The 26,449-nt window shown below is 48.0% G+C and overlaps 1 protein-coding gene across 1 annotated transcript in view; it reads right to left on the bottom strand.

Annotated features, from left to right (window-relative positions):
* Positions 1-549: 549 nt before the first annotated feature.
* chpfa (chondroitin polymerizing factor a) overlaps positions 550-26,449 on the bottom strand; it is a 33,994-nt gene continuing 8,094 nt past the window's right edge. Inside the window, exons 2-4 of the mRNA XM_048535416.2 lie at positions 18,213-18,777; positions 8,480-8,662; positions 550-3,611 (exon numbers count right to left, since the gene is read on the bottom strand). Coding sequence (XP_048391373.1) covers positions 2,349-3,611; positions 8,480-8,662; positions 18,213-18,777 — 2,011 coding nt within the window. The 3' untranslated portion in view covers positions 550-2,348. The remainder of the gene's footprint in view (positions 3,612-8,479; positions 8,663-18,212; positions 18,778-26,449) is intronic.

Here is a 26,449-nt window from a genome sequence, read left to right as displayed (position 1 = left end):
TATTTTAGCTTTTGCTTTGTGCGGGGCTGCCCAGCGAAGTTGATGAAATAGGATGGTTGTAGAGACCAGCGGTCCTGAGAAGGGGAGGGCATGCAATGAACCTTAGAATGAGTAGTTAGCATTAGCCCCAGATCAGATGAATTGGAATAAAACCCTGAAGAGGTTTCTTAGATTACATTGAAGCTCAGGTGTATAATAGCTCAAGGAAAAAGCTATCTATAATTTCAGGTTTATGTTGAAATCACAAGTAATTCAAACCTACAGAGAAGTTAGACACAGACAGAAACGGAATTAATGTTTTGAATCCAGTACGATCCATCTCAAGAGCTAAAACCCCAGGAAAGTAATGGCTTTTACACTGTTAACTGAGGGAAGAGGAACAAGTGAAACAGATGTTCGAGTGCCTAGAGGAAAAGACAGCAGAGGGAATAATGTTGGGAAAGGAGCGATAGTAGTGTAAAACAGGCATCAGTGATAAGTGGGGCAAGGTGAAAATGGCTCCACTCTGCTGACAGTAATCTTAATAAGACAAAAAGAAAACCAAACTGCTTTTACTTATTTTGTCCTTATATTTTCAGAGGGAACAATCTGTGTGAAATGCTGGCAGTGTGTGGAGAGACATGTTCGGTGGTGGCAGCACACTGGAGCTGGTGGAAATGGTGCAGGATGAGCCTCTGTTTGCTGGACTGAGAGGGTGGGGAGTGATGACAAGGACAAAACCCATTGTCATTCTCCAGAAGAGTCACCGCAGTCAAAACAGTAACTTCTTCTCTCTCTCTCTCTCTCCACAAACGTGGCCAGACCTGCTGAGTTTCTCCAGCACATTCTCAACTCACCTCACCACCTTCAATAGCTTGTGGTCAGACAGTACCCAGGTGTCCATCTCTGTTCCTGCACCCTCTACTGCACTCAGAAAATACACGGCAGTGAAAATAGAGAATGGAATTGTCTGGGAGCCTGAATGAGGTGGCCCACGGGGAGATTTGTGACAGAATCAGACGAGAAATTCCATGAGATCCATTTGAACATCGGCACCGCTCACACTGTTTTTAGAAGCGAGCTGATGAGATCCTGACTGGGCCAGGATAGTGGGGATTATTGTTAAATGCCTTGTTCACAACCTAATTCACCTTATTAATATTCAGAACATTCTAAAGAAAGTGTCATCGAGCTCAAAGTGTTAACTCTGCTTTCTCTCTCTCCACAGGTGCTGTCAGATCTGCTGAGTTTCCCACTGTCTGTCATATCCAGGGTCAAATGTCAGGAATAGTGTAGGTCAGCTCTGGGCTGACAGAGCTGGTTTCACTGTACTAAGGGATTTAAAGATGGTGTAAGTGTACAGTGAATTTCTGGGATATCCGCTGAATGGGGTGATTTGCTCTGGGAACAGTGCATCGTGAGATGCGATGGAAGTGACAGACAACTTGTTTTGGAAGGTGGGCATGTGGTTAATGAGGTGAGTTTTGTCAGACACAGATGGAGAACTCAATGAACCTCAGGGAGACAGACCTTCCCAAAACATTCACACAACTTGGGTTTAACCAAAAAGGTGAGATTCAGCAAGAAGCCTTTGAATTTTATTGTGTCTCACACACTTTCCTACCACACACAAACGCGCGCACACACACACACACACACACACACACACACACACACACACACACACACAGGCACACGTGCGCGCGCGCACACACACACACACACACACACACACACACATGTGCACACACACACACAATGCATACACACCCACACACACACACACACACCTCTTCATTACAGACAGGTCATTCCCAAAGTAACTGTTCCCCAACACCCTCTACCACATCACTGTCTCCTTCTGATCACTCACTCATCTCCCTGTATCCCAGTCATCCATCCCTGTCACTTCCATCCTTCCTGACCCCTCATCTGATTACACACTCATATAAACCACTCCCCCCACCCCCTTCCCTGTCACGTTCCCCCACCTCAGTCCTCTTCCAACCCACCAGGATTACACAGATCAGACAGCTTCCTGTTAAGCAGACAGTCTTGCTGCGAAATGGGGAGGAAGAAGTTAAAAGTTAAAACTGTCCCATCCTTTTTGACAAAAGTAGATTTTCGGTGTGTGCACGAGGTCTATCAATGGGTCGGGTCATTACGGAGCTTGAGAGAAGCTGGCCACGTTGTTGAACCAGGCTGGGGCCCTTTGAGCTGTTGATGATAGCGCTGTCTGTTTGGAGGTGAATAGTTTGTTCAGTTCGATAAGTGGGGGACACAGGGTGAGGGGAGCAGGATCCGAGCAGCTGGGACAGTAACATGGGCCAATGGCTGCCTGCCTCCCCCCCACCCCCGCCCCGGTGCCCTCAGGTGCTATTGCCTTGCTCCTGCTCAAACAGCAGCACCGCGAGCTGGGAGCGTGAGCCCAGTGCTTGGATATTACTCTGCACGCAGTGATGATAGATCTCCTCGCTGACCCGCGGGTCGCACACCCGCTGGCTATATTTCTGCCGCAATCCAGGCTCCACAGCGCGGAAGACGTGGAGGTTGGAGTATCTCACAAACATCTCATACAGGTCCAGCGTCTCCAGGATCTCCTCATTCTCCAGGACATCGGATGCCATTCTCCCACGCGCGGACATGTAGTCTGAGTTGTAGAAGCAGGCAGCATCGAAGAAGTCGCGGTCAAAGTGGCCGGAATCCTTCAGCAGGTCAATGGTCAGCGGCAGGGGCTGGTTGTGATAGGCCACCTCTGGGTTATATTCCTGGAAGTGGATGGGAAAGAAGACCTGCCATTGGTTGATGGTGTTCATACGACAACGGTTGAGGAACTCAAAGTTGACTTCCATGTTGATGCCAGCCACAAAAAACAAAGTGTCAACTGGGTGCTTCTTGGAGATGACGTCCATGATTTTCAGCTGGCTTGGTGAGTCAGTCTTCACACTAATCCAGGGAATCTTTGATTCTGGGTATTTCCTCTCACAGTCCATGATCTTGGCTTTGACACTGCTGAAGATGTCGTTCTGATTGACCCTCTGAGCATCAAAGGGGTTGTAGATGAAGAGGAGAGTGAGGATGGCGTTCTCGTTACTCTCCAGTGTGTTGGCAGCATACTGCTCAATGAAATGAATGGCCTGCTCCCTCTCATGGACACTGACGGGCAGGATGATGTGGACCCTGGTGGCCTCGGTCACATAGGGCATGGGTATGATCTCAACGTTGCTGAGAGGCCGGACCAGGTACACTCTCTTGGTGATGGAGCAACTGTGCCCATTCTGGGTGATCACCTGTAGCTGGAGGTCCAGGGTATACTCCATGCCCCTCGTAGGGTCAAACCTACGGTAACCATTCACCAGCTGCTCCTTCTGCAGCTGCAGGATGGGCAGGTACTTCTTGTTCAGTTCCTCCACAGCTGTTTCGATGATGTTGCTGACATCTGCCTTGTCGATCCCTCGCAGCTCGCACTTTGGCGAGCCATCAGCACATGAGAAGAGCTGCTCCTCAGTGAAATAATCCCAGCGCAGGACCTCAAACCGAGTATGGGGCTCGAAAGGAGGGTTAATCCCCACAGGCCAACTGCTGAACTTCTCGCCCTCAGCCGTTAGCCCACTGACATTCCGGATTTCATCCTGAAACAGGAAACAAAAAGGAGGGTTAGAAACCAGAGGAGGCCATTCAGCCCTGTCAGCACAGCAGGGAGCAGCATGAGATCACCTAGTCTCTACTAAGACGTGACGGCGCTCAACTGTAATTGGTGCAGTGGCTCAGTGGTTAACACTGCAGCCTCACAGCACCAGGGGCCCGGGTTCAATTTTAGCCTCGGGTGACTGTCTGTGTGGGTTTGCACATTCTCCCCGTGTCTGCCTGGGTTTCTTCTGGGTGATCCGGTTTCCTCCCACAGTCCGAAGATGTGTGGGTTAGCTATGGGAAATGCTGGGTTATGGTAGAGGAGTCAGTGGGCAGGTCTTTGAGGAGTTACTTTTTAAACTTATTTATTAATAGGATAAGGGTGTCACTGTCTTGGCCAGCATTTATTGCCCATGAGGTTCACAAGGAAGAGGTATTAGAAATCCTGCAGAGGGTGAAAATAGGTAAGTCCCCTGGGACGGATGGGATTTATCCTCGGATCCTCTGGGAAGTCAGGGAGGAGATTGCTGAGCCTTTGGCATTGATCTTTAACTCGTCATTGTCTACAGGAATAGTGCCAGACGACTGGAGGATACCAAATGTGGTTCCCCTGTTCAAGAAGGGGAGTAGAGACAACTGTGGTAATTATAGACCAGTGAGCCTTACCTCAGTTGTTGGTAAAGTGTTGGAAAAGGTTATAAGGGATAGGATTTATAATCATCTAGAAAAGAATAAATTGATTAGGGATAGTCAGTACGGTTTTGTGAAGGGAAGGTCGTGCCTCACAAACCTTATTGAGTTCTTTGAGAAGGTGACCAAACAGGTAGATGAGAGTAAACCAGTTGATGTGGTGTATCTGGATTTCAGCAAGGTGTTCGATAAGGTTCCCCACAATAGGCTATTGTACAAAATGCGAGGGAATGGAATTGTGGGAGATATAGCAGTTTGGATCAGAAATTGACTTGCTGAAAGAAGACAGAGGGTGGTAGTTGATGGGAAATGTTCATCCTGGAGACCAGTTACTAGTGGTGTACTGCAAGGGTCGGTGTTGGGTCCACTGCTGTTTGTCATTTTTATAAATGATCTGGATGAGGGCGTAGAAGGATGGGTTAGTAAATTTGCAGATGACACTAAGGTCGGTGGAGTTGTGGATAGTGACGAAGGATGCTGTAGGTTGCAGAGAGACATAGATAAGCTGCAGAGCTGGGCTGAGAGGTGGCAAATGCAGTTTAATGCAGACAAGTGTGAGGTGATGCACTTTGGTAGGAGTAACCAGAAGGCAAAGTACAGGGTTAATGGTAAGATTCTTAATAGTGTAGATGAGCAGAGAGATCTCGGTGTCCATGTACACAGATCCTTGAAAGTTGCCACCCAGGTTGACAGGGCTGTTAAGAAGGCAGACAGTGTTTTAGCTTTTATTAATAGACGGATCGAGTTCCGGAACCAAGAGGTTATGCTGCAGCTGTACAAAACTCTGGTGCGGCCACACTTGGAGTATTGTGTACAGTTCTGGTCACCGCATTATAAGAAGGATATGGAAGCTTTAGAAAGGGTGCAGAGGAGATTTACTAGGATGTTGCCTGGTATGGAGGGAAGGTCTTACGAGGAAAGGCTGAGGGACTTGAGGCTGTTTTCGTTAGAGAGAAGAAGGTTGAGAGGTGACTTAATTGAAACATATAAAATAATCAGAGGGTTAGATAGGGTGGATAGGGAGAGCCTTTTTCCTAGGATGGTGACAGCGAGCACGAGGGGGCATAGCTTTAAATTGAGGGGTGAAAGATATAGGACAGATGTCAGAGGTAGTTTCTTTACTCAGAGAGTAGTAAGGGAATGGAACGCTTTGCCTGCAACAGTAATAGATTCGCCAACTTTAGGTACATTTAAGTCGTCATTGGACAAGCATATGGACGTACATGGAATAGTGCAGGTTAGATGGGCTTGAGATCGGTATGACAGGTCGGCACAACATCGAGGGCCGAAGGGCCTGTACTGTGCTGTAATGTTCTATGTTCTATATCCCTAATTGCCCAGAGAGCAGTTAAGAGTCAACCACATTGTTGAGAGTCTGGAGTCACATGTAGGCCAGACCAGGTAAGGATGGCAGTTTCCTTCCCTAAAGGACATCAATGAATCAGATGGGTTTTTCTAACAATCAACAATCTGAGGGACTTCACTCTTACAACAGCTCCATGTGCTTTTGCATTCGCCTTCTCTTGTGATTAACTACATCACAGCCACTCCCCATTTCAATCTCAACTAACAACCAGAGGATACGGGGATACAAGCATATATCCCACCGACTGAGCCCAGATCGGCAGGAGGCACTGGGCAGGGGTTTGCCAAGTCCATGTCAGCATCTCATTGCAGGTATTGTATCTGTGTGAGCCTCTGTTTCGGCTCTCTGTCACTCTGTCTATGTGTGTGTAGCTAATGCGCCTGGCTCTGTCGGTCCCACTGCGTGTGCCTCTGATAATTTTTACTATCCATGGGTGTGGGATGTCGCTGGCTGGGCCCAGCATTTATTGCCCGTCCCTAGTTGCCCTCTTGAGAAGGTGGGGATGAGCTGCCTTCTTGAACTGCTGCAGTCCATGTGCTGTGGGTTGACCCACAATGTCCCTTAGGGAGGGAATTCCAGGATTCTGACCCAGTGACAGTGAAGGAACGGCGATATATTTCCCAGTCAGGATGGTGAGTGGCTCGGAGGGGAACTTGCAGGGGGTGGTGTTCCCATGTATCTGCTGCCCTCGTCCTTCTGGATGGAAGTGGTTGTAGGTTTGGAAGGTGCTGTCTGAGGATCTTTGGTGAGTTTCTGCAGAGCATCTTGTAGATGGTACACACTGCTGCTACTGAGTGTCGGGGGTGGAGGGAGTGAATGGCGAAGGAGATGATGGGCTACTGCTTAATGTCAGAAGGAGATGGTTTAATGCTCTGTCGGTGATGGTCATAGCCTGGCATTTGTGTGGCATGGATGTTACTTGCCACTTGTCAGCCCGAGCCTGGGTATTGTCCAGATCTTGTTACGTGTGAACACGGACTGCTTCAGTATCTGAGGAGTGACGAATGGAGCTGAACATGGTGCAATCATCAGTGAACATCCCCACTTCTGACCTTATGTATCTCTGTGTCAGTCTGTATTTCTGACAGTCTGTGTCGGTCTGTATCTCAGTGTGTCAGTCTGTATCTCAGTGTGTGTGTCTGTATCTCAGTGTATGTGTCTGTATCTCAGTGTGTGTGTCTGTATCTCAGTGTGTGTGTCTGTATCTCAGTGTATGTGTCTGTATCTCAGTATGTGTGTCTGTATCTCAGTGTGTCAGCCTGTATCTCAGTGTGTGTGTCTGTATCTTGGTGTGTGTGTCTGTATCTCAGTGTGTCAGTCTGTATCTCGGTGTGTGTGCCTGTATCTCAGTGTGTCAGTCTGTATCTCAGTGTGTCAGTCTGTATCTCAGTGTGTGTGTCTGTATCTCAGTATGTCAGTCTGTATCTCAGTGTGTGCACCTGTATCTCAGTGTGTGTGTCTGTATCTCGGTGTGTGTGCCTGTATCTCGGTGTGTGTGCCTGCATCTCGGTGAGTGTGTCTGTATCTCGGTGTGTGTGCCTGTATCTCGGTGTGTGTGCCTGTATCTCGGTGTGTGTGTCTGTATCTCAGTGTGTCAGTCGGTATCTCGGTGTGTGTGTCTGTATCTCGGTGTGTGTGTCTGTATCTCGGTGTGTGTGTCTGTATCTCAGTGTGTGTGTCTGTATCTCAGTGTGTCAGTCTGTATCTCAGTGTGTGCACCTGTATTTCAGTGTGTGTGCCTGTATGTCGGTGTGTGTGCCTGTATCTCAGTGTGTCAGTCTGTATCTCAGTGTGTCAGTCTGTATCTCTGTGTGTGTGCCTGTATCTCAGTGTGTGTGCCTGTATTTCAGTGTGTGTGCCTGTATTTCAGTGTGTGCTTCTGGCTGATGTTCTGTGGGAGTTGGATGCTCCCTGATGCACTGAGACAGTCACATTTTCTTTCTTTTGTTTATGGAAATCTCTCTTGTTGCCAGGAGCATCTCTCTCCCTGGAGATTTATAAACTCTCCGGGACATCACTAAAATGTGAGTGTACATTCAGGAGAAAGCTGCAGCACTCACTGGGGAAGTGGGTGGCTGTGAGGAGAAGGAATCCGGGTCCCAGCCAGTACTCTGCAGCCATTCGCTGAACTGGTGGCTGGTGGCACAGTGGCAATGTCCTGGTTTAATAACCTAGGGCTCAGGCACACACAGTGTGAATCCAGGTTCAAATCCCAGATCAGCAACACGTGGGAGTTAAATTCAGTTAATGAAAGGTCAGTCTCAGTGATGTTAATTGTTGTAAGAAATTCTTCTGGGGTGGCTACTGGATGAGTGAAACAATTACTAGTGGCACTGATGGCCATTCAGAGGATACACACAGCCTACTCTTGATGATCAAGGGTTACAGGGAGCAAGCAAGAGAATGGGGTTGAGGAACTTATCAGCCATGACTGAATGGTGGAACACACTCGATGGGCCAAATGGTCTAATTTCTGCTCCTACGTCTTATTACTCACCTTGTATCACAGTATTTACTCATGAATCAACAATCTCTCCTCGAGCACACAGTAGGCTTCCTCAACAATCTGCGATTAAACTCTTCAAAAATCAACCACCACAGTTCCCCAGCATGAGAACCTTTCAGTACTAATGTTCCGATAGTGCGGAGCTCCCTCATTGTTTCTGCCTCATGTATGCTGAAGTGTTTAAGGCGGTCCTGGAGCTCCCTGAATCAGTGGCTGTGAGCTCTCTCTCTCTTGCACCCCCCCACCCCCACCACCTCCTCTGTGCTCTCTAACGTGCTGTCAGGGTGGGACTGTTCGCGGGGCAGCACCTGGAGATCCTCAATCTCTCGGTAGGTTTTCTCCAGCTCCAGCTCAGTGTAACGCTTGTGTAGCTGATACATCTGGATAGGGTCCACGACCGGATGGACGGTGAAAGCATTCCGGAACTGTGGAGCCTCCTCCTTTTCCAGCTCACTATTCTTCCCCAGTTCAAAGTAGCGGTAGTGCAGAGTCTGAGGAAAGACACAGGGAAGGGTTAGAGAGCCTCAGGCTGACATTGCGCATATGCCACTCATTCACAATGCCACTGGCTCTTCAAACCTCATGCTTACCCCCAAGGTTCACATCTAGAACAAGGGTCTGTAAACGATAGCAGCAGACCCAGAAGCGAGGGTCTTGTGAACATCCCTTGCTAAGCTCCAAGAGCAGTTTCATCTCCCCAGCAAAAAAGACACAATCACACTCATCTGCTCAACTCAAATTATCGATCCCATTGAAGATCCCCTCATTGAGAACATGTCCCTCTCGTGGCTCCTACACAGGGACAGCAGGAGGCCATTCAGCCCCTCCCCAAACCTGTTATACAGAAAGAGCAGGAGACCATTCAGCCCCTCCCCAAGCCTGTTACACAGGAACAGCAGGAGACCATTCAGCCCCTCCCCAAACCTGTTACACAGGAACAGCAGGAGACCATCCATCCCCTCCCCAAGCCTGTTACACAGGAACAGCAGGAGGCCATTCAGCCCCTTCTTCAGGCCTGTTACACAGGAACAGCAGGAGACCATTCAGCCCCTTCCTCAGGCCTGTTACACAGGAACAACAGGAAGCCATTCAGCCCCTTCCCCAGCCTGTTACACAGGAACAGCAGGAGGCCATTCAGCCCCTTCCTCGGGCCTGTTACACAGGAAATGAGTAGGGCTGTTCAGCCCCTCTGCAAGCCTGTTACACAGGAACAGGATGAGGCCATTCAGCCCGTCTAGACAGCATGTGTAAGATGCAGTCTTTCACATGCGATTTTGTATTTTTGCCTCTATAGAGAAAGCATGGTCGGTTATGCTAAACTCCATCAAGCTGTCCTCAGTTCTGGGCCCTGAATTATTGGGAGGATGTTGAGGACAGGGTGTGAAGGAGACTGGCCTCAGGGACATCAGTGAATGTGGCCAGAGACCCTGGGGTTAATCTCAGACAGGGTTACGAGGGAGGTTGAATAAATTATTGATTAACAAGTGTAATAAATTATAAAAGGGTTTGAGAAGGAAAATGAGAGGAAGCTGCTTCCTGTGACCGGAGAAGAGAGAAAGTTAATGAAAGGTCCTGAGGGGGAAATGACAAGACTGTCTTATCTGGAACAGCAAGTTGCTTTGATCTGGAACATTCTGTCTGAAAGAACACTGGGAGCAGATTCAACAGAAGCTTTCAAAGGAGAATTGGAGAGAGATTTGAGAAAGAAATATTGACAGGGCTGTGGGACAGAGCTGGTGGAGAGGGGCTGTTACCGATAACCTGGATCTCTCAAAGGGCTGGAACCCTCTCTGATCTGTGGGTCAGTCACTTGGAGCCTCTGCAGGGAGGTCTGTCTGCTACAGGACCAGCTGGTTCACACCGAAACCCACTGCCTGCCACCTGAGCGCACAGCTTCATACCTTCGTGTCTGTGGGGATGCCAGGATCCCCCACCCCGAGGGCTCCTCAGGTCTGCAATTCACTGGCCTGGTGACTCAAACTGTGCCAGGACTGAATGGAGAGAGATTGTGGAAATGTTAAGATCTGTGCTCAGTTACAGTAGCCACACAGAATGAGATAGAACTCAAATAGCAAACCAGCCAAGCACCCAGCTAATCAGGATTTGCTTGGACCATTATCCAGGGAAGAATCAGTTTCTGAAATACTCACCATAAGCTCCAGGGGACAAGAAATAGCAAACACAATCAGAAAATCACAGAATGATTACAGTGCGGAAGGCCATTTGGCCAACTGTGTCTGTACCAGCTTTCAAAGCATGTTAACTCAGAGCCAATGTCCTGCATTCCCCCATATCCCTGCACATTGTTTCTATCTAAATAAAAACCCAATGCCCCTCTTCAATGTCCCAGCTGAACCTGCCTCACCCACATTCCCAGGTACAGCATTTCAGACCCTAACTATTCACTGTGTGAAATAGTTTTTCCTGACATCATCCTTGTTTTATTTACACATCACTTTAACCCTATGTCTCTCTCACTCCTGTTCCTTTACAAGTGGGAACAGTTTCATCCCCTCTGCTCTGCCCAGCTCACTCATCATTCTGAAAACTTCTCTCTGATCCTCTCATCCTTCTTCTCTCCAAGGAGAACAGTCCCAGTTTTTACAGACTATCACCCCTGGAACCATTCTTGTAAATTGCTCCTGCACTCTCTCTGATACATTCACATCTTTCCTATAGTGTGGGGCCCACAACTGTACACAATACTCCAGCTGGGGTCTAACAAGGGTCTTGTATAAGTTCAGCGATACCTCCCTGTTCTTGTGCTCTATGCCCCAGTTAATAAAGCCCAGGGCACTGTGTGCTCTCTCCTCCTGTTCTGCCATCTTCAGTGATCTGTGCACAGACACACCCAGGTCTCAAGTCCAGAATCTTGTGTGCTTCAGTTAAACCATTCTTCACTCTTCTTCACCGCATTATAAGAAGGATGTGGAAGCTTTGGAAAGGGTGCAGAGGAGATTTACTAGGATGTTGCCTGGTATGGAGGGAAGGTCTTATGAGGAAAGGCTGAGGGACTTGAGGCTGTTTTCATTAGAGAGAAGGAGGTTGAGAGGTGACTTAATTGAAACATATAAAATAATCAGAGGGTTAGATAATAAAATGTGAGGCTGGATGAACACAGCAGGCCAATTAGCATCTCAGGAGCACAAAAGCTGACGTTTCGGGCCTAGACCCTTCATCAGAGAGGGGGATGGGGAGAGGGAACTGGAATAAATAGGGAGAGAGGGGGAGGCGGACCGAAGATGGAGAGGAAAGAAGATAGGTGGAGAGAGTGTAGGTGGGGAGGTAGGAAGGGGATAGGTCAGTCCAGGGAAGACGGACAGGTCTAGGAGGTGGGATGAGGTTAGTAGGTAGATGGGGGTGCGGCTTGGGGTGGGAGGAAGGGATGGGTGAGAGGAAGAACCGGTTAGGGAGGCAGAGACAGGTTGGACTGGTTTTGGGATGCAGTGGGTGGGGGGGAAGAGCTGGGCTGGTTGTGTGGTGCAGTTGGGGGAGGGGATGAACTGGGCTGGTTTAGGGATGCAGTGGGGGAAGGGGAGGTTTTGAAACTGGTGAAGTCCACATTGATACCATATGGCTGCAGGGTTCCCAGGCGGAATATGAGTTGCTGTTCCTGCAACCTTCGGGTGGCATCATTGTGGCACTGCAGGAGGCCCATGATGGACATGTCATCAAGAGAATGGGAGGGGGAGTGGAAATGGTTTGCGACTGGGAGGTGCAGTTGTTTGTTGCGAACTGAGCGGAGGTGTTCTGCAAAGTGGTCCCCAAGCCTCCGCTTGGTTTCCCCAATGTAGAGGAAGCCGCACCGGGTACAGTGGATGCAGTATACCACATTGGCAGATGTGCAGGTGAACCTCTGCTTAATGTGGAATGTCATCTTGGGGCCTGGGATGGGGGTGAGGGAGGAGGTGTGGGGACAAGTGTAGCATTTCCTGCGGTTGCAGGGGAAGGTGCCGGGTGTGGTGGGGTTGGAGGGCAGTGTGGAGCGAACAAGGGAGTCACGGAGAGAGTGGTCTCTCCGGAAAGCAGACAGGGGAGGGGATGGAAAAATGTCTTGGGTGGTGGGGTCGGATTGTAAATGGCGGAAGTGTCGGAGGATAATGCGTTGTATCCGGAGGTTGGTAGGGTGGTGTGTGAGAACGAGGGGGATCCTCTTGGGGCGGTTGTGGCGGGGGGGGGGGGTGTGAGGGATGTGTCGCGGGAAATGCGGGAGACGCGGTCAAGGGCGTTCTCGATCACCGTGGGGGGAAAGTTGCGGCCCTTAAAGAACTTGGACATCTGGGATGTGCGGGAGTGGAATGTCTTATCGTGGGAGCAGATGCGGCGGAGGCGGAGGAATTGGGAATAGGGGATGGAATTTTTGCAGGAGGGTGGGTGGGAGGAGGTGTATTCTAGGTAGCTGTGGGAGTCGGTGGGCTTGAAATGGACATCAGTTACAAGCTGGTTGCCTGAGATGGAGACTGAGAGGTCCAGGAAGGTGAGGGATGTGAGGGTTAGATAGGGTGGATAGGGAGAGCCTTTTTCCTGGGATGGTGACAGCGAGCACGAAGGGGCATAGCTTTAAATTGAGGGGTGAAAGGTATAGGACAGATGTCAGAGGTAGTTTCTTTACTCAGAGAGTAGTAAGGGAATGGAACGCTTTGACTGCAATGGTAGTAGATTCGCCAACTTTAGGTACATTTAAGTCGTCATTGGACAAGCATATGGACGTACATGGAATAGTGTCGGTTAGATGGGCTTGAGATCAGTATGACAGGTCGGCACAACATCGAGGGCTGAAGGGCCTGTACTGTGCTGTAATGTTCTATGTTCTAAACTCTAGTGGAAACAAACCCAGTCTGTTAGCATGCAGGGGGCAATCTGAAAGTTTGAAGATGACACTAAACTTGGACAAATTGTAAACTGTGAGCAGGACAGGACAATGTCCAAAAGGACACAGACATGTTGGTAGAGTGGGTGGATAGGATTCAAAGCAGAGAAGTGTGAAGTGAGATATTTTTTGATACAAAGAACACGGAAAGCCAACAGTAAATAAAGGGTGACATTGTAAAGCGTGTGTGGGCTCAGAGGGAGCTAGGGGTGTCTTACAAACAGAAAACTGCAGACGCTGGGAATCTGACACAAATCCAGAGAATACTGGAGAAACTCAGCAGGTCGGACAGCATCTGGAGAGAGACACAGTATTAACATTTGAGAACTGTAAGAGCTTGGTCAGACTCCACCTGTAACACTCTACACTTTTGATCTCCTTACCTCAGGAAAGAGATTATTGCCGTAGAGAGAGTGCAGTGAGTGTTCCCCAGCCTTGTCAGGATGGTGGGACAAGATCATGAAGAGAGGCCGAGCAAACGGGGCAGGGAGGATGTTTGGGAGATGGTTCAGAGGAGGCTTCCTGGATTGACGGCTGGCATCAGCAAGCTGATTTATGAGGAAAGTATGTCCAAATCATCTATATAAATGATAAAAAACAGTGGACCCAGCACCGATCCTTGTGGCACACCGCTGGTCACAGGCCTCCAGTCTGAAAAACAACCCTCCATCACCACCCTCCGTCTCCTATCTTTGAGCCAGTTTTGTATGCAGTTGGCTAGATCTCCCTGGATCCCATGTGATCTCACCTTGTTAATCAGTCTACCATGCAAAACCATGTTGAACATTTTACTGAAGTTCGTATGAACAACATCTGCCTCTCTGCCTTTAATCGTCTTTGTCACTTCTTCAAAAAACTCAGGTTAGTTACTGAGTCACGGTTTCCCATGCCCAAAGCCAAGTCGACTATCCCGAATCAATCCGTGCCTTTCCAAATTCTCTTACTGGTGATGGGTCAGAGGCTGGCATGAATGTTACTTGCCACTTGTCAGCCCAAGCCTGGGTATTGTCCCGATCTTGCTGCATGTGAACACGGACTGCCTCAGTATCTGAGGAGTGACGAACGGTGCTGAACATTGTGCAGTCATCAGTGAACATCCCCACTTCTGACCTTATGATGGAGGGAAGGTCATTGATGAAGCAGCTGAAGGTGGTTGGGCCGAGGACACTACCCTGAGGAACTCCTGCAGAGATGTCCTGGAGCTGAGATAATTGACCTCCCACAACCACGACCCTCGAGGGGGAGGTGCTGGCCTAGTGGTACGATTGCTGAACTGTTCATCCTGAAACCCCAGTGATGTTCTGGGACCTGAGTTCAGGCCCTGCCATGGCAGATGGTGGAATTTGAATTCAATAGAAACCTATTATTAGGAATCTAGTGATGGCCATGAATCCATTGTCAATTATTGTGTAAAACCCATCTAGGTCACTAATGTCCTTTAGGGAAGGAAACAGCCATCCTTACCAGGTCTGGCCTACATGTGACTCCAGACCCACAGCAATGTGGATGGCTCTTAACTGCACATTGGGCAATTAGGGATGGGCATAGATGTAGGCCTAGCCTGTGATATCCTCTTTCAATGTGTTAGGTATGAGTCTACCCACCGGAGAGTTTGCCCCCGATACCCATTGATTCCAGTTTTGCTCGGGCTCCTTGATGCTACACTCGGTTGAATGCAGCCCTGATACCAAGGACTGTCACTCTCCCCTCACCTCTGGAATACAGCCCTTTTGTCCACGTTTGAACCGAGGCTGTAACGAGATCAGGAGCTGAGTGGCCCTGGCGGAACCCAAACTGGGCGTCACTGAGCAGGTTATTGCTGAACAGGTGCAGCTTGATAGCGCTGTTACTGACACCTTCCATCACTTTACTGAGGATCGAGAGGAGACTGATGAGGCGGGAATTGGCCAGGTTGGATTTGTCCTGCATTTTGTGTATTTGGCATACCTGGGAAATTTCCCACATTGTCGGGTAGATGAGATAATAGGAACTGCAGATGCTGGAGAATCCAAGATAACAAAGTGTGGAGCTGGATGAACACAGCAGGCCAAGCAGCATCTCAGGAGCAGGAAATCTTATGTTTTTGGCCTAGACTTTTCGTCAGAAATGGATTTCTGAAGAAGAGTCTAGGCCCGAAACGTCAGTTTTTGTGCTCCTAAGATGCTGCTTGGCCTGCTGTGTTCATCCAGCTCTCCACCTTATTGTCGGGTAGATCCCAGTGTTGTAACTGTACTGGGACAGCTTGGCTAGGGGAGGGGCAAGTTCTGGAGCACAAGCCTTCAGTACTATTGCCGGAATGTTGTCAGGTCCCACAGCCTTTGCAGTGTCCAGTGCCTGGGCTGGATAGCTGAATGTTGAAATTGGATTCTTCCCATTACACACTTGTAGATTAAGTACATCCGTGACAGGGGCCAATCAGAGCACTGGAAAAATATAAAGCATTTTGGATTCCCTTGCTAGGTCCTTTCACAACAAATACCTCACCATAAATGGAGGGAATTAAAATGACATCCCACCCTGCTGCTGTGAAAGAAATAACATAATGACAAACTACGTGCTGAGGGCATGGGAAAGGCCTTCTGCCAGCTTGTTTAGTTATGCTATGTTAATCAATCTTTGTCTCAACCCTAACACACCTTACTTCCTAATATAAATACGTGAAATTATATCAACTCTGTCTGATTCTGTCCATGCAATTTTGAAAATCTATGCCAGCACCATAATCACATGAAACAAGTTTTTCTTATTTTCTTTTGTCCTCTGAAAATTTAAAACAAATGGAAAATTTTGAACATTTAGTGAAATTCCTGCATCAATCTGTAATCAGTGAGTAGTTTTTTTACAGTCCTAAAATAAAATTCATAGGAGGAAAAAACTCAGCAGGTCTGGCAGAGGCTGTGCACAGAGAGAGGGACTGAGAGAGAGAGATGGACTGAGACAGAGAGAGAGGGAGCATGAGAGATTCAGTGAGAGAGAGTGTGAGAGAGTGAGACAGAGTGTGAGAGTGAGAGATGGTGTGTGAGAACGAGAGTGAGAGTGTGTGAGAATGGGAGAGGCAAGTTGAGAGAGAAAGTGAGAGAGAGAGACAGTGAGAGACAGTGAGATAGAGAGTGAGAGTGCGTGAGAATGAGAGACAGTTTGAGAGAGAGTGAGACAGACAGTGAGAGAGCGTGAAATAGCGAAGGAGTGAGAGAGTGTAAAAGAGAGATTGGGAGAGAGAGAGTGAGAAAAAGAGTCATACTGCACTTGAGGTCCAGGTGTTTATGTGCACAGATCAATGAGTTCCATAGAGTCACCACCCTCTGACTGAAGAAATTCCACCTTATCTCAGTTCAAGAAGGTTGACCCTTCACTCTGAGGCTGTGGCCTTGGGTCCTGGTCTCTCTGACTTGTGGAAACATCTTCTCCGTGCCCACTCTGTCCAGGCCTCTCAGTACAGCTATTATTATTCTGGTATGGACTGTATGCCCCCTTTCTCCTCCTGTATTTCTCATCATCCGGGGTACACTAGCTGAAGATACCCTGTCCTTACTTCTGATGCTGAGGACACACAGCTTTCAGAATGATCAACATGTAGATCATCTCAGTGGGTTTGGGAAGAAATCCCAAATTCCCAACTACCAACAGATTTAAGAACAGCTTCTTCCCTGCTGTTATCAGATTTATAAATGGACCTCTGGTCTCCACCTACTTCAGGAAGACCACTATTATCCTGGTGCCAAAGAAACATCGGGCAACGTGCCTCAATGACCATCACAAAGTGGCTCGGGCCTTCAGCACAATAGAGTGTTACCAACACAACAGATCCACAGCAAACACCAATTCCCTGGTCCTACACCTATCCCGGGAACAGCTGGATAACAAGGATGTCTACATCAGGCTCCTATTTATTAACTGCAACTCTACCTTCATCTGTAGTTCCAAACAATTTCATCTCCAAACTCTGAGACCTCGGGCTCGGCCCCCCCCCCCCAGTAACTGGATCCTTGACTTGCTGGCACAGAGACCACAATCAGTGAGGACTGGCACAACACTCCCCCACAATAATCCTCAGCGCTGGTGCCCTGCAAAGATGTGTGCTCCGCCCCTTACGATACCCCTTACACACGCACCACTGTGGGGTCAAATTCTGCTCTAACTCCATTTCCTAGTTTGCTGAGGACACCCCCGTAGTGGGTCAGATCTGAAACAGCGACGAGACAGAATACAGGAACGAGATAGTGCGTTTAGCAGCATGTTGTGAAGACATCAATCTCACCCTCAGTGTCAGTAAATGAAGGAGCTGGCCATTGACTTTTGGAAGCAGAGTGGAGGACCTGCCCCTGTCTGTAGCAGTGGTGCTGAGGCGGGGGTGGGGGGCAGGTGGAGACCGTCAGTGGGAGTATATATCACTGACAATCTGCCCTGGTCCATCCACATCAACACGATGGCCAGGAAAGCACAGCAACACCTCTACTCCCTCAGGGGGCTAACGCTGTTCAGCATGTCCACACCGACTTGCAGTAATTTTTATAGATGCACCATAGAAAGCATCCTCTCGGGATGCACCATAGTGTAGCATGGCAACTCTTCTACCGAACACCGTGAGAAATTACTGAGAGTTGTGAACACAGCCCAGACCATCACGTAAAGCAGACTCCCATCCACTGATTGTGCCTGCACCTCCCACTGTCTCATCAAAGACCCCCCTTACCCTGGTTGTACTCTCTTCCATCTTCTTCCCTCAGGCAGGAGATAAAAAAGTTTGAAAACATGTACCCATGGATTCAAAACAGCTTCTTCCCTGCTCTTATCAGACTTTTCGTCAGAACTCTCAAATGTTAATCCTGATCTCTCTCTCTGCACCTTCTCTGCGTCTGTACCACTGTACGCTGCACTGTGTTCTGCTATCATAATGCATTTTGTATGGTACAATCTGCCTGTACAGCACATAAAACAACACTTTTCACTGTATCTCGGTACATGTTGCAACAATAAATCAATCAAATATGTATTAGAGTTGACCTTTCTCTGCATCTTCTCTGTACTGTAATACCTCTCTTCTGTTACCCTGACATTCTTATGTAAGGAATGCTTTATCTGATTAGCACACAGAACAATATTTTTCACTGTATCTCAGTACATGTGACAATAAATCGGTAGGTGTTTAATTCAGTAGTGACTGCACCCACCTCATACTCACTAACACAACTGACTGACACATAATCAATGATGCAGCGACCCAGCCACTCGTCGGGCCTGGAGCTGAGAATGTCATTCCGACAGGTTTCCAAATGCGGCTGTAATTTGATGAGGAGACTGCGGGACAGCAGGAACCCAAATCCACCGTGACAATACCGACCATCTACATCGCCCCCGATAAACTCCTGGGGACGGCCCATGTACAGGTCAGTGTTGATGCTGAGGTGGTTCACTAGCTGTTTGATGCGATCACTCTCGGTGTAGGAATCATCCTGGATGAGGAAGAACCAGTCATACTCACTGCTGAAATGCTCAAAGATATACTTCACTGTCTGGTACATGTTCCAGATCGGCCGCTCGTCACCGTGGGTTACAATGTACATTCCGTGTGGAATCTTCCTGCTCCGGGAGCCGGTGAAGTATAGGACCTTGTCAATGTGGTGACCAATTGTGCGGTTCACAGCAACAGCCAGAGTGTTGAGAGTAGTTTTTGATGTGAGAACTCCGACAAACAAACGCTCCCGAATACCCAGCTCAGTGCTGATATAACGCGATCTAAAATAAAACAAACAGAAATTCAAGCAACAATAACCTCAATTCATATAGTACCTGGAACAAAATTCCAAGAAGCTTTACAGTTAAATACTGGAGCAGGAATAGGCCATTCAGCCCTTCAAGCCTGCTCCACTGTTCAATATGATCATGGCTAATCATCCACCTCAGTCCCTGTTCCCACTTCTCCCCATGTCCTTTGATGCCTTTAGCTCAAAGAACTATGTCCAACTCCTTCTTGAAAACATTCAATGTTTTGGCCTCAACCACTTTCTGTGGCAGAGAATTCCACAGGGTCCCCACTCTCTGGGTGAAGACATTTCTCCTCATCTCAGTCCTAACTGGATTTTACAGGTGTCTGTGAGATGCCCCCTCAACCTTCCAAACTTCAGCAAATACAAACCTAACCAACTCAGTCTCGCGTCATACGTCAATCCAACCATCCCAGGAAATCCAACCCTTGCTGTGTTCCTTTGACAGTAAGAACATCCTTCCTCAGATAGGGAGACCATAATCGCACACAATATTCCGGGTGTGTTCTCACAAGGCCCTGTATAATTGCAGCAAGATGCTCCTGCTCCTGTACTCCAACCCTCTCGCTGTGAAGGCCAACGTAGTTTATTTGCTTCACCACCTGGTGCATTACAACACTATAAAACAGAATGTGACACTGTGACTCATGCAGAGATAACAGTGCAGGCGATGTCATGTTTTCTCAGGGAGAGAGACTCTAGGATGTGATATCAATCAGGATATAGACAGAGAAATGGAGATGGTGACAGATGGAGAACATTATGGCCAATCCAGTGAATGCACAGCCGCGAGGGGAATGGGGGAATAGACAGGAAGAGAGAGGATAGCAGGCATCTCCCTGGTTGTGAAGCAAAGGGAGGTGTTAGAGATTGGAAGGGATTCCATTACAAAGACAGGGTATTTAGAATCAAACCATTCCTTCAATGACTGTGTGCCAGCATGCACCAGAGCGATGGGGAAATGAGACTTTCTGCAAATTAACAGGCAGGTGCCAGAGATTTCGATAATGTGGATTACAGCGAGTAACTCTGTGAAACAAGCCAGAGACTGCCTTGGAATGGTCTCAAGGTAACGAAGGCATTGACGAGTGTTGGCATGGTGGCTCAGTGTTTAGCCCTGCTGCCTCACAGCTCCAGGAACACGGGTTCAATTCCACCATCTGTGAGGAGTTTGCACATTCTCCCCGTATCTGCGTGGGTTTCCTCCGGGTGCTCCGGTTTCCTCCCACAGTCCAAAGATGAGCAGGCTAGGTGGATCGGCCATGCTAAATTGCCCGTAGTGTTCAGAGATGTGTAGATTACATGGGCTGGCCATGGGAAAAGTGGGATTATGGGGATAGAGTTGGGCGACTAGATCTGGGTCAGGTCGGCATACACTGTGTAGGGCTGGAGCAGACGTGATGGGCTGAATGGCATCCTTCTGTGTAGAGATTCTACGTAGGATCCAGCAGCTGAACAATGTAATGGAGGAGGGAATGGGTGGCCTTAGTGCTGGGTGTGTCAGAGTTCAGAGGCAGTGAGGTGTGAATAGACTGACTGAACTTGAGATTCCCTCAGAGGGGGAGGGGCAGATTGGAGGCTGGGCAACACAGTGTGGGATAGACATAGAAAATGCTGGAGAAACTCAGCAGTTCAGGCAGTATCGGTACACAGAGAGAGTTTCTTCCCATCAAACACTCCCCGGACAGAACAGGGTCAGATACAAACTGGACCTCAAACAGTCCGAGAGAATTTGCTGAGGGGAGAAGGTGTAGTGGATGCACATGAACTGGTAAAGGGCGATTAAATGATTTGATATAAACTAGTGGTTCGTGTTGATTCAGGATGTGACCAGGAATTAGTTATTGAAGACTGGCATTAAGCCCTGGCAGCAGGGCCATGGAAACATTGGCAGCTGCAACAAGCCGGATAACATCAGCAGCAACTAATTATGTCCCAACATGCTCATGGCCAACCATTGCCTGAATCCAACCTCAGAGAAATATGTCCAAAATCAACAAGCAAGCCCTCCTGCAACACCAGGATAATGGAGAGGGAGGGAACAGAGGGGGCAGAGAGCAGAGAGTCACATCTGAGGTAATGGGGCATTGAATGACATTGACTGTAAGGTTTACAGGTGTGCGAAGGGCAATGGTATCACTGTGTAACAGGCTGGGAGGAGTGTGCAGTGGGTCAGTGTCACTGTGTAACAGGCTGGGAGGAGTGTGCAGTGGGTCAGTATCGCTGTGTAACAGACTGGGAGGAGTGAGCAGTGGGTCAGTGTCACTGTGTAACAGGCTGGGAGGAGTGAGCAGTGGGTCAGTGTCACTGTGTAACAGGCTGGGAGGAGTGTGCAGTGGGTCAGTGTCACTGTGTAACAGACTGGGAGGAGTGTGCAGTGGGTCAGTGTCACTGTGTAACAGACTGGGAGGAGTGTACAGCGGGTCAGTGTCACTGTGTAACAGACTGGGAGGAGTGTGCAGTGGGTCAGTGTCACTGTGTAACAGGCTGGGAGGAGTGAGCAGTGGGTCAGTGTCACTGTGTAACAGGCTGGGAGGAGTGTACAGTGGGTCAGTATCGCTGCGTAACAGGCTGGGAGGAGTGAGCAGTGGGTCAGTGTCACTGTGTAACAGGCTGCGAGGAGTGTGCAGTGGGTCAATATCGCTATGTAACAGGCTGGGAGGAGTGTGCAGTGGGTCAGTATCACTATGTAACAGACTGGGAGGAGTGTGCAGTGGGTCAGTATCACTGTGTAACAGGCTGGGAAGAGTGTGCAGTGGGTCAGTATCACTGTGTAACAGGCTGGGAGGAGTGAGCAGTGGGTCAGTATCACTGTGTAACAGGCTGGGAGGAGTGTGCAGTGGGTCAGTATCGCTGTGTAACAGACTGGGAGGAGTGTGCAGTGGGTCAGTATCGCTATGTAACAGGCTGGGAGGAGTGTGCAGTGGGTCAGTATCACTATGTAACAGACTGGGAGGAGTGTGCAGTGGGTCAGTATCACTGTGTAACAGGCTGGGAGGAGTGTGCAGTGGGTCAGTATCACTGTGTAACAGGCTGGGAGGAGTGAGCAGTGGGTCAGTATCACTGTGTAACAGGCTGGGAGGAGTGAGCAGTGGGTCAGTATCACTGTGTAACAGGCTGGGAGGAGTGTGCAGTGGGTCAGTATCGCTGTGTAACAGACTGGGAGGAGTGTGCAGTGGGTCAGTATCGCTGTGTAACAGGCTGGGAGGAGTGTGCAGTGGGTCAATATCGCTGTGTAACAGGCTGGGAGGAGTGTGCAGTGGGTCAGTATCGCTGTGTAACAGGCTGGGAGGAGTGAGCAGTGGGTCAGTATCGCTGTGTAACAGGCTGGGAGGAGTGTGCAGTGGGTCAGTGTCACTGTGTAACAGACTGGGAGGAGTGAGCAGTGGGTCAGTATCGCTGTGTAACAGGCTGGGAGGAGTGTGCAGTGGGTCAGTATCACTGTGTAACAGGCTGGGAGGAGTGTACAGTGGGTCAATATCGCTGTGTAACAGACTGGGAGGAGTGTGCAGTGGGTCAGTATCGCTGTGTAACAGGCTGGGAGGAGTGTGCAGTGGGTCAGTATCGCTGTGTAACAGACTGGGAGGAGTGTGCAGTGGGTCAGTATCGCTGTGTAACAGGCTGGGAGGAGTGTGCAGTGGGTCAGTATCGCTGTGTAACAGACTGGGAGGAGTGTGCAGTGGGTCAGTATCGCTGTGTAACAGGCTGGGAGGAGTGTGCAGTGGGTCAGTATCGCTGTGTAACAGACTGGGAGGAGTGTGCAGTGGGTCAGTATTACTGTTAAGCAGGAGAAAAACAAAGTTGCCGGAAAAGCTCAGCAGGTCTGGCAGCATCTGTTAAGAAAATATCAGAGTTAATGTTTCCTGTCCAGTGACTGCTCTGCAGAACTGGATCTGAAACGTTAACTCCGATTTTTCCTTCACAGATGCTGCCAGACCTGCTGAGCTTTTCCAGCAACTTCTGTTTTTGTTTCCATTTTTTATTATTGGTTTCAAATTCATTGATTGGACCAAGGTCCCACAGGCAAGGCTAACATTAATTGCCCTTCTCAAATACTCCAGCAGGCAGTTAACAGTCAACTGCATTGTACTGGAAACAGAAACAGAATTTGCTGGAGAAATTCAACAGGTCTCGCAGCATCCGTGGAGAAAGAGCAGGGTTAATATTTCGGGTCCAGTGTCCCCTCTCAGAACTCTTTGTCTGATGATGAGATGCTGCCAGACCTGCTGAGCTCATCAGCATTTCTGTTCCTGTTTCCCTGAAATATTAGTCAGTCAGAATATTAACAGTCCAGCAATAAAATCACTTGGCTATCATCACCTCCCCTATTCATCTGAATTCATTACGCTGGCAAATTGTATTACTAGGGCTGCAGGTCGCGCTTTAAACTAATGACTGGGAGAAAAGCTCAGTTGAAGGACGTTTCAAAAATAAATTGGAAAGCAACACAGGATTTGTTTAGAATGACACTGTGTTTTGGGGCACACATGGTGGGCTGAGGGGGCTGTGCATGCGCTGTACTGTTCCATTCTCTATGTGAGCAGTTGGTTTGTAAAGCAGGATGATGCCAACAAGTATGGGTTCAATTCCCATCACCAGCTGATGTTACCATGAAGGGCTCTCCCTCTCAACATCGCCCCTCGCCTGGGGCACAGTGACCCCCCAGGTTAAACCACTACCAGGCATCTCTCTCCAATGAGAGAGCAACCCTATAGTCTGGTCAGACTATGGTGACTCACTCATGTTCAACACTAAACAAGAGGACAGTGGAGCAGAGTAACGAAGGGAAAAACTCCCATCAATTGTAACAAAAGGGTAAAAAATTTACACAGAGGAGTGCAGAAGAAATCAGAGCTAGAGAGAGTCACAATGGGTGAGACACAGTGGTGAGACACAGTGGTGAGACACAGTGGTGAGACACAGTGGTGGGTAACACTGGTGAGTCACATGGGGGGCACATTTGTGTGTGACAATGTCAAAGCTTCATACTCATTATCTGCATGTACGCTGCATTTATAACAAGATGGATGAGCGGATGGGACCAACAGAAATAAATGAATATCATTTGATATCCATCACAGAAACAAGGGTTTTTGATGTTCTGGGACAATAGATAAAAAGGAAAAGCAGACATAGGAGCTTTGTTGATAAATGATGGCATCGGTATTGATGAGTAGAGATAGCGGTACAATAAATGACAATAGACTCATCTCTCACCCCCAAACAGTTGTCCCACGTAGGGCGAATTATAATTCAGGATCTAAAGGATACGTGTGAGAAAAGTCAATGGTCATGCGTAATTTGAATCTGCACATTAACTGGACCAATCAGAAGGGCAAAGGTAAGATGGAAGGTACGTAGGCTGCATCAGGGACTGTTTCTGAGAGGAATATATCACAGAAGCCGCTCAGGAATAGGCTATTAAAGATCTAAAGTTGTGTAATGAGGTACGGATGATAAGTGACCTCATTGTTAAGGATTTTCTAAGGTGCAGCAATCATAATCTGGTAGCATTTCAAAATCTGTTTCAGCAAAAGCAACTCAAACCAGGGTCATTAACTTAAATAAGGATAATTGTACAGATATGAAGAAAGAGTTATCTAATGCAAGCTGGGGAAATATACTAAGGGGAAGATCAGTTGATGTGCAGCAACAGATATTTTATAAAAACCAGCAGTTGTTCATTCCAGTCAAAAAGATTCAATGAGAAGAATGAACCAGTTATGGTTAACAAGTGTGGTCAGCGACAGTATCCAAACAACAAACTGAAGTATACAAAGTACCTAGGCCTGAGGATTGGAAAGATACAGAAGGTTGGCAAGGTTGAGCATTCCACACGTGTTCCTGTCTTCTTCCCTTTCTCATTTGCTCATTAATTGATGAAAGGGAATCGGCGGGTGGAATGCACATGCATTTCCTGAGGGTATTCGATGATCTGCCTCACAACAGGAAACAGGAACAAGATAAGGTGCCCCAAACTATCCAGCTGTGGTCTGACGAGTGCCTTTTATTCTTTTACCTCCTGACTTTTCTACTTTATTCCCTTTCGAATGAAGGCTAGCATTTTGTTTGCCTTCCCCTGTTGCTCACTGAACTTGGATACTAGTTCTTGGTGATTTATGCACGAGGACTCCCAAAATGAACTGTCCCGTAGCTTTCTACAGTCTGTTTCCTTTTAAATAATATTCAGCTCCTCTATTCCTCCTGCCAAAATGTATACTCTCACATTTCCCCAAGTATTTCCCCATGCACTGAATCTGTCTTTGTCCCTCTGTAGACCCTGTGTCACCATCATTTATTTCTGCATCAATCCACAAGCTTAATGACAGTACATTCACTTTCCTCATCCAAGTCTTTAATATATGTTGTAAATAATTGTGACCGCTATAATGATCCCTGTGGCACTCCACTAGTTACAGGTCACCATTGTGAAAATGTCCCCTTTTTCCTAACTCTCCTGTCCTCTATTAATAAGCCATACTTACACCCACGCTACTGCATGAGCTCCAACTCCATGAGCACATATTAAGCAGCCAATATGTGGTACCTTACCAAAATCCTTCTGAGCACCTACTGCTTCCCCTTTATTTATCCTGTTTGTTACGTCCTCAGGGAATTCTAATAAATCTTTCTGGCAATATCTCTCCCTTCATGAAGCCATGCAGACTCTGCTTGATTATGGAGTCATAGAGATGCACAGCACAGAAACAGATCTTTTGATCCAACTCGCCCATGCCGATCAGATATCCTAAGCTAATCCCGTCCCATTTTGCCATATGTGGTCCATATCCCTCCAAACCCTTCCTATTCATAACTACATCCAGATCCTTTTAAATGTTGTAAGTGTACCAGCCTGCACCACTTCCTCCTGCAGCTCATTCCATACACACACCACCCTCTGTGTGTAAAAGTTGCCCCTCAGGTCCCTGTTAAATCTTTCCCCTCTCACCTTAACCCTATGCTCTCTAGTTTTGGACTCCCCTACCCTGGGGGAAAGACCTTGGCTATTCACCCTATCCATGCTCCCCATGATTTTATAAAGCTCTACAAGCTCTGCTGTTACATTCCTTATAGCAGACAAAAAAAGTACCCAATTACAGATGTTCAGTTAATCTGATTTTTTTTTACTTTTTGCCTTTTTAATAAAATGTGCTACATTGGCAGATTTCCAATCCTCTGGGACTTTTCCAGAATCGATGGATTCCTGGACAGTTATTTCCAGTTCATCCAGACCTCTGTCGCTGCTTCCTTCAATATCCCAGGATGCATCTCATTATGTCCCAGGAACCTTTTGGTCATTAGCCCCCCATGAGTTTATGGTGCACTTTAACCCTAGTGACAGTTTTTGTATTTATTCGCTCTTACCACTGTGTTTTAATTAATTAGTAGTTTTGGAATGCTATTACTGTCTTCCACTGTGAAGACTGATGGAAAGTATTCGTTCAAGTGCTCTGCCATTTCCTGGGTCCCTGTTATTATCATTTCCCCAGCCTCATTGTCTAACAGGCCTGTGTTCACTTTAGCTTCTCTCTTCCTTCTTAAATATTCAAAAACGTACTTACTGTCTGTTTTAACATTGCTTGGGGGTTTACCCTAATAGTTTATTTTCTCCCACTTTATAATACAAAAACAAACCTGTCCCC

This window comes from Stegostoma tigrinum, chromosome 7, assembly GCF_030684315.1.
Source record: "Stegostoma tigrinum isolate sSteTig4 chromosome 7, sSteTig4.hap1, whole genome shotgun sequence".
Classification (NCBI taxonomy): Eukaryota; Metazoa; Chordata; class Chondrichthyes; order Orectolobiformes; family Stegostomatidae; genus Stegostoma; species Stegostoma tigrinum.
This window is presented reverse-complemented; position numbering and strand designations above follow the sequence as displayed.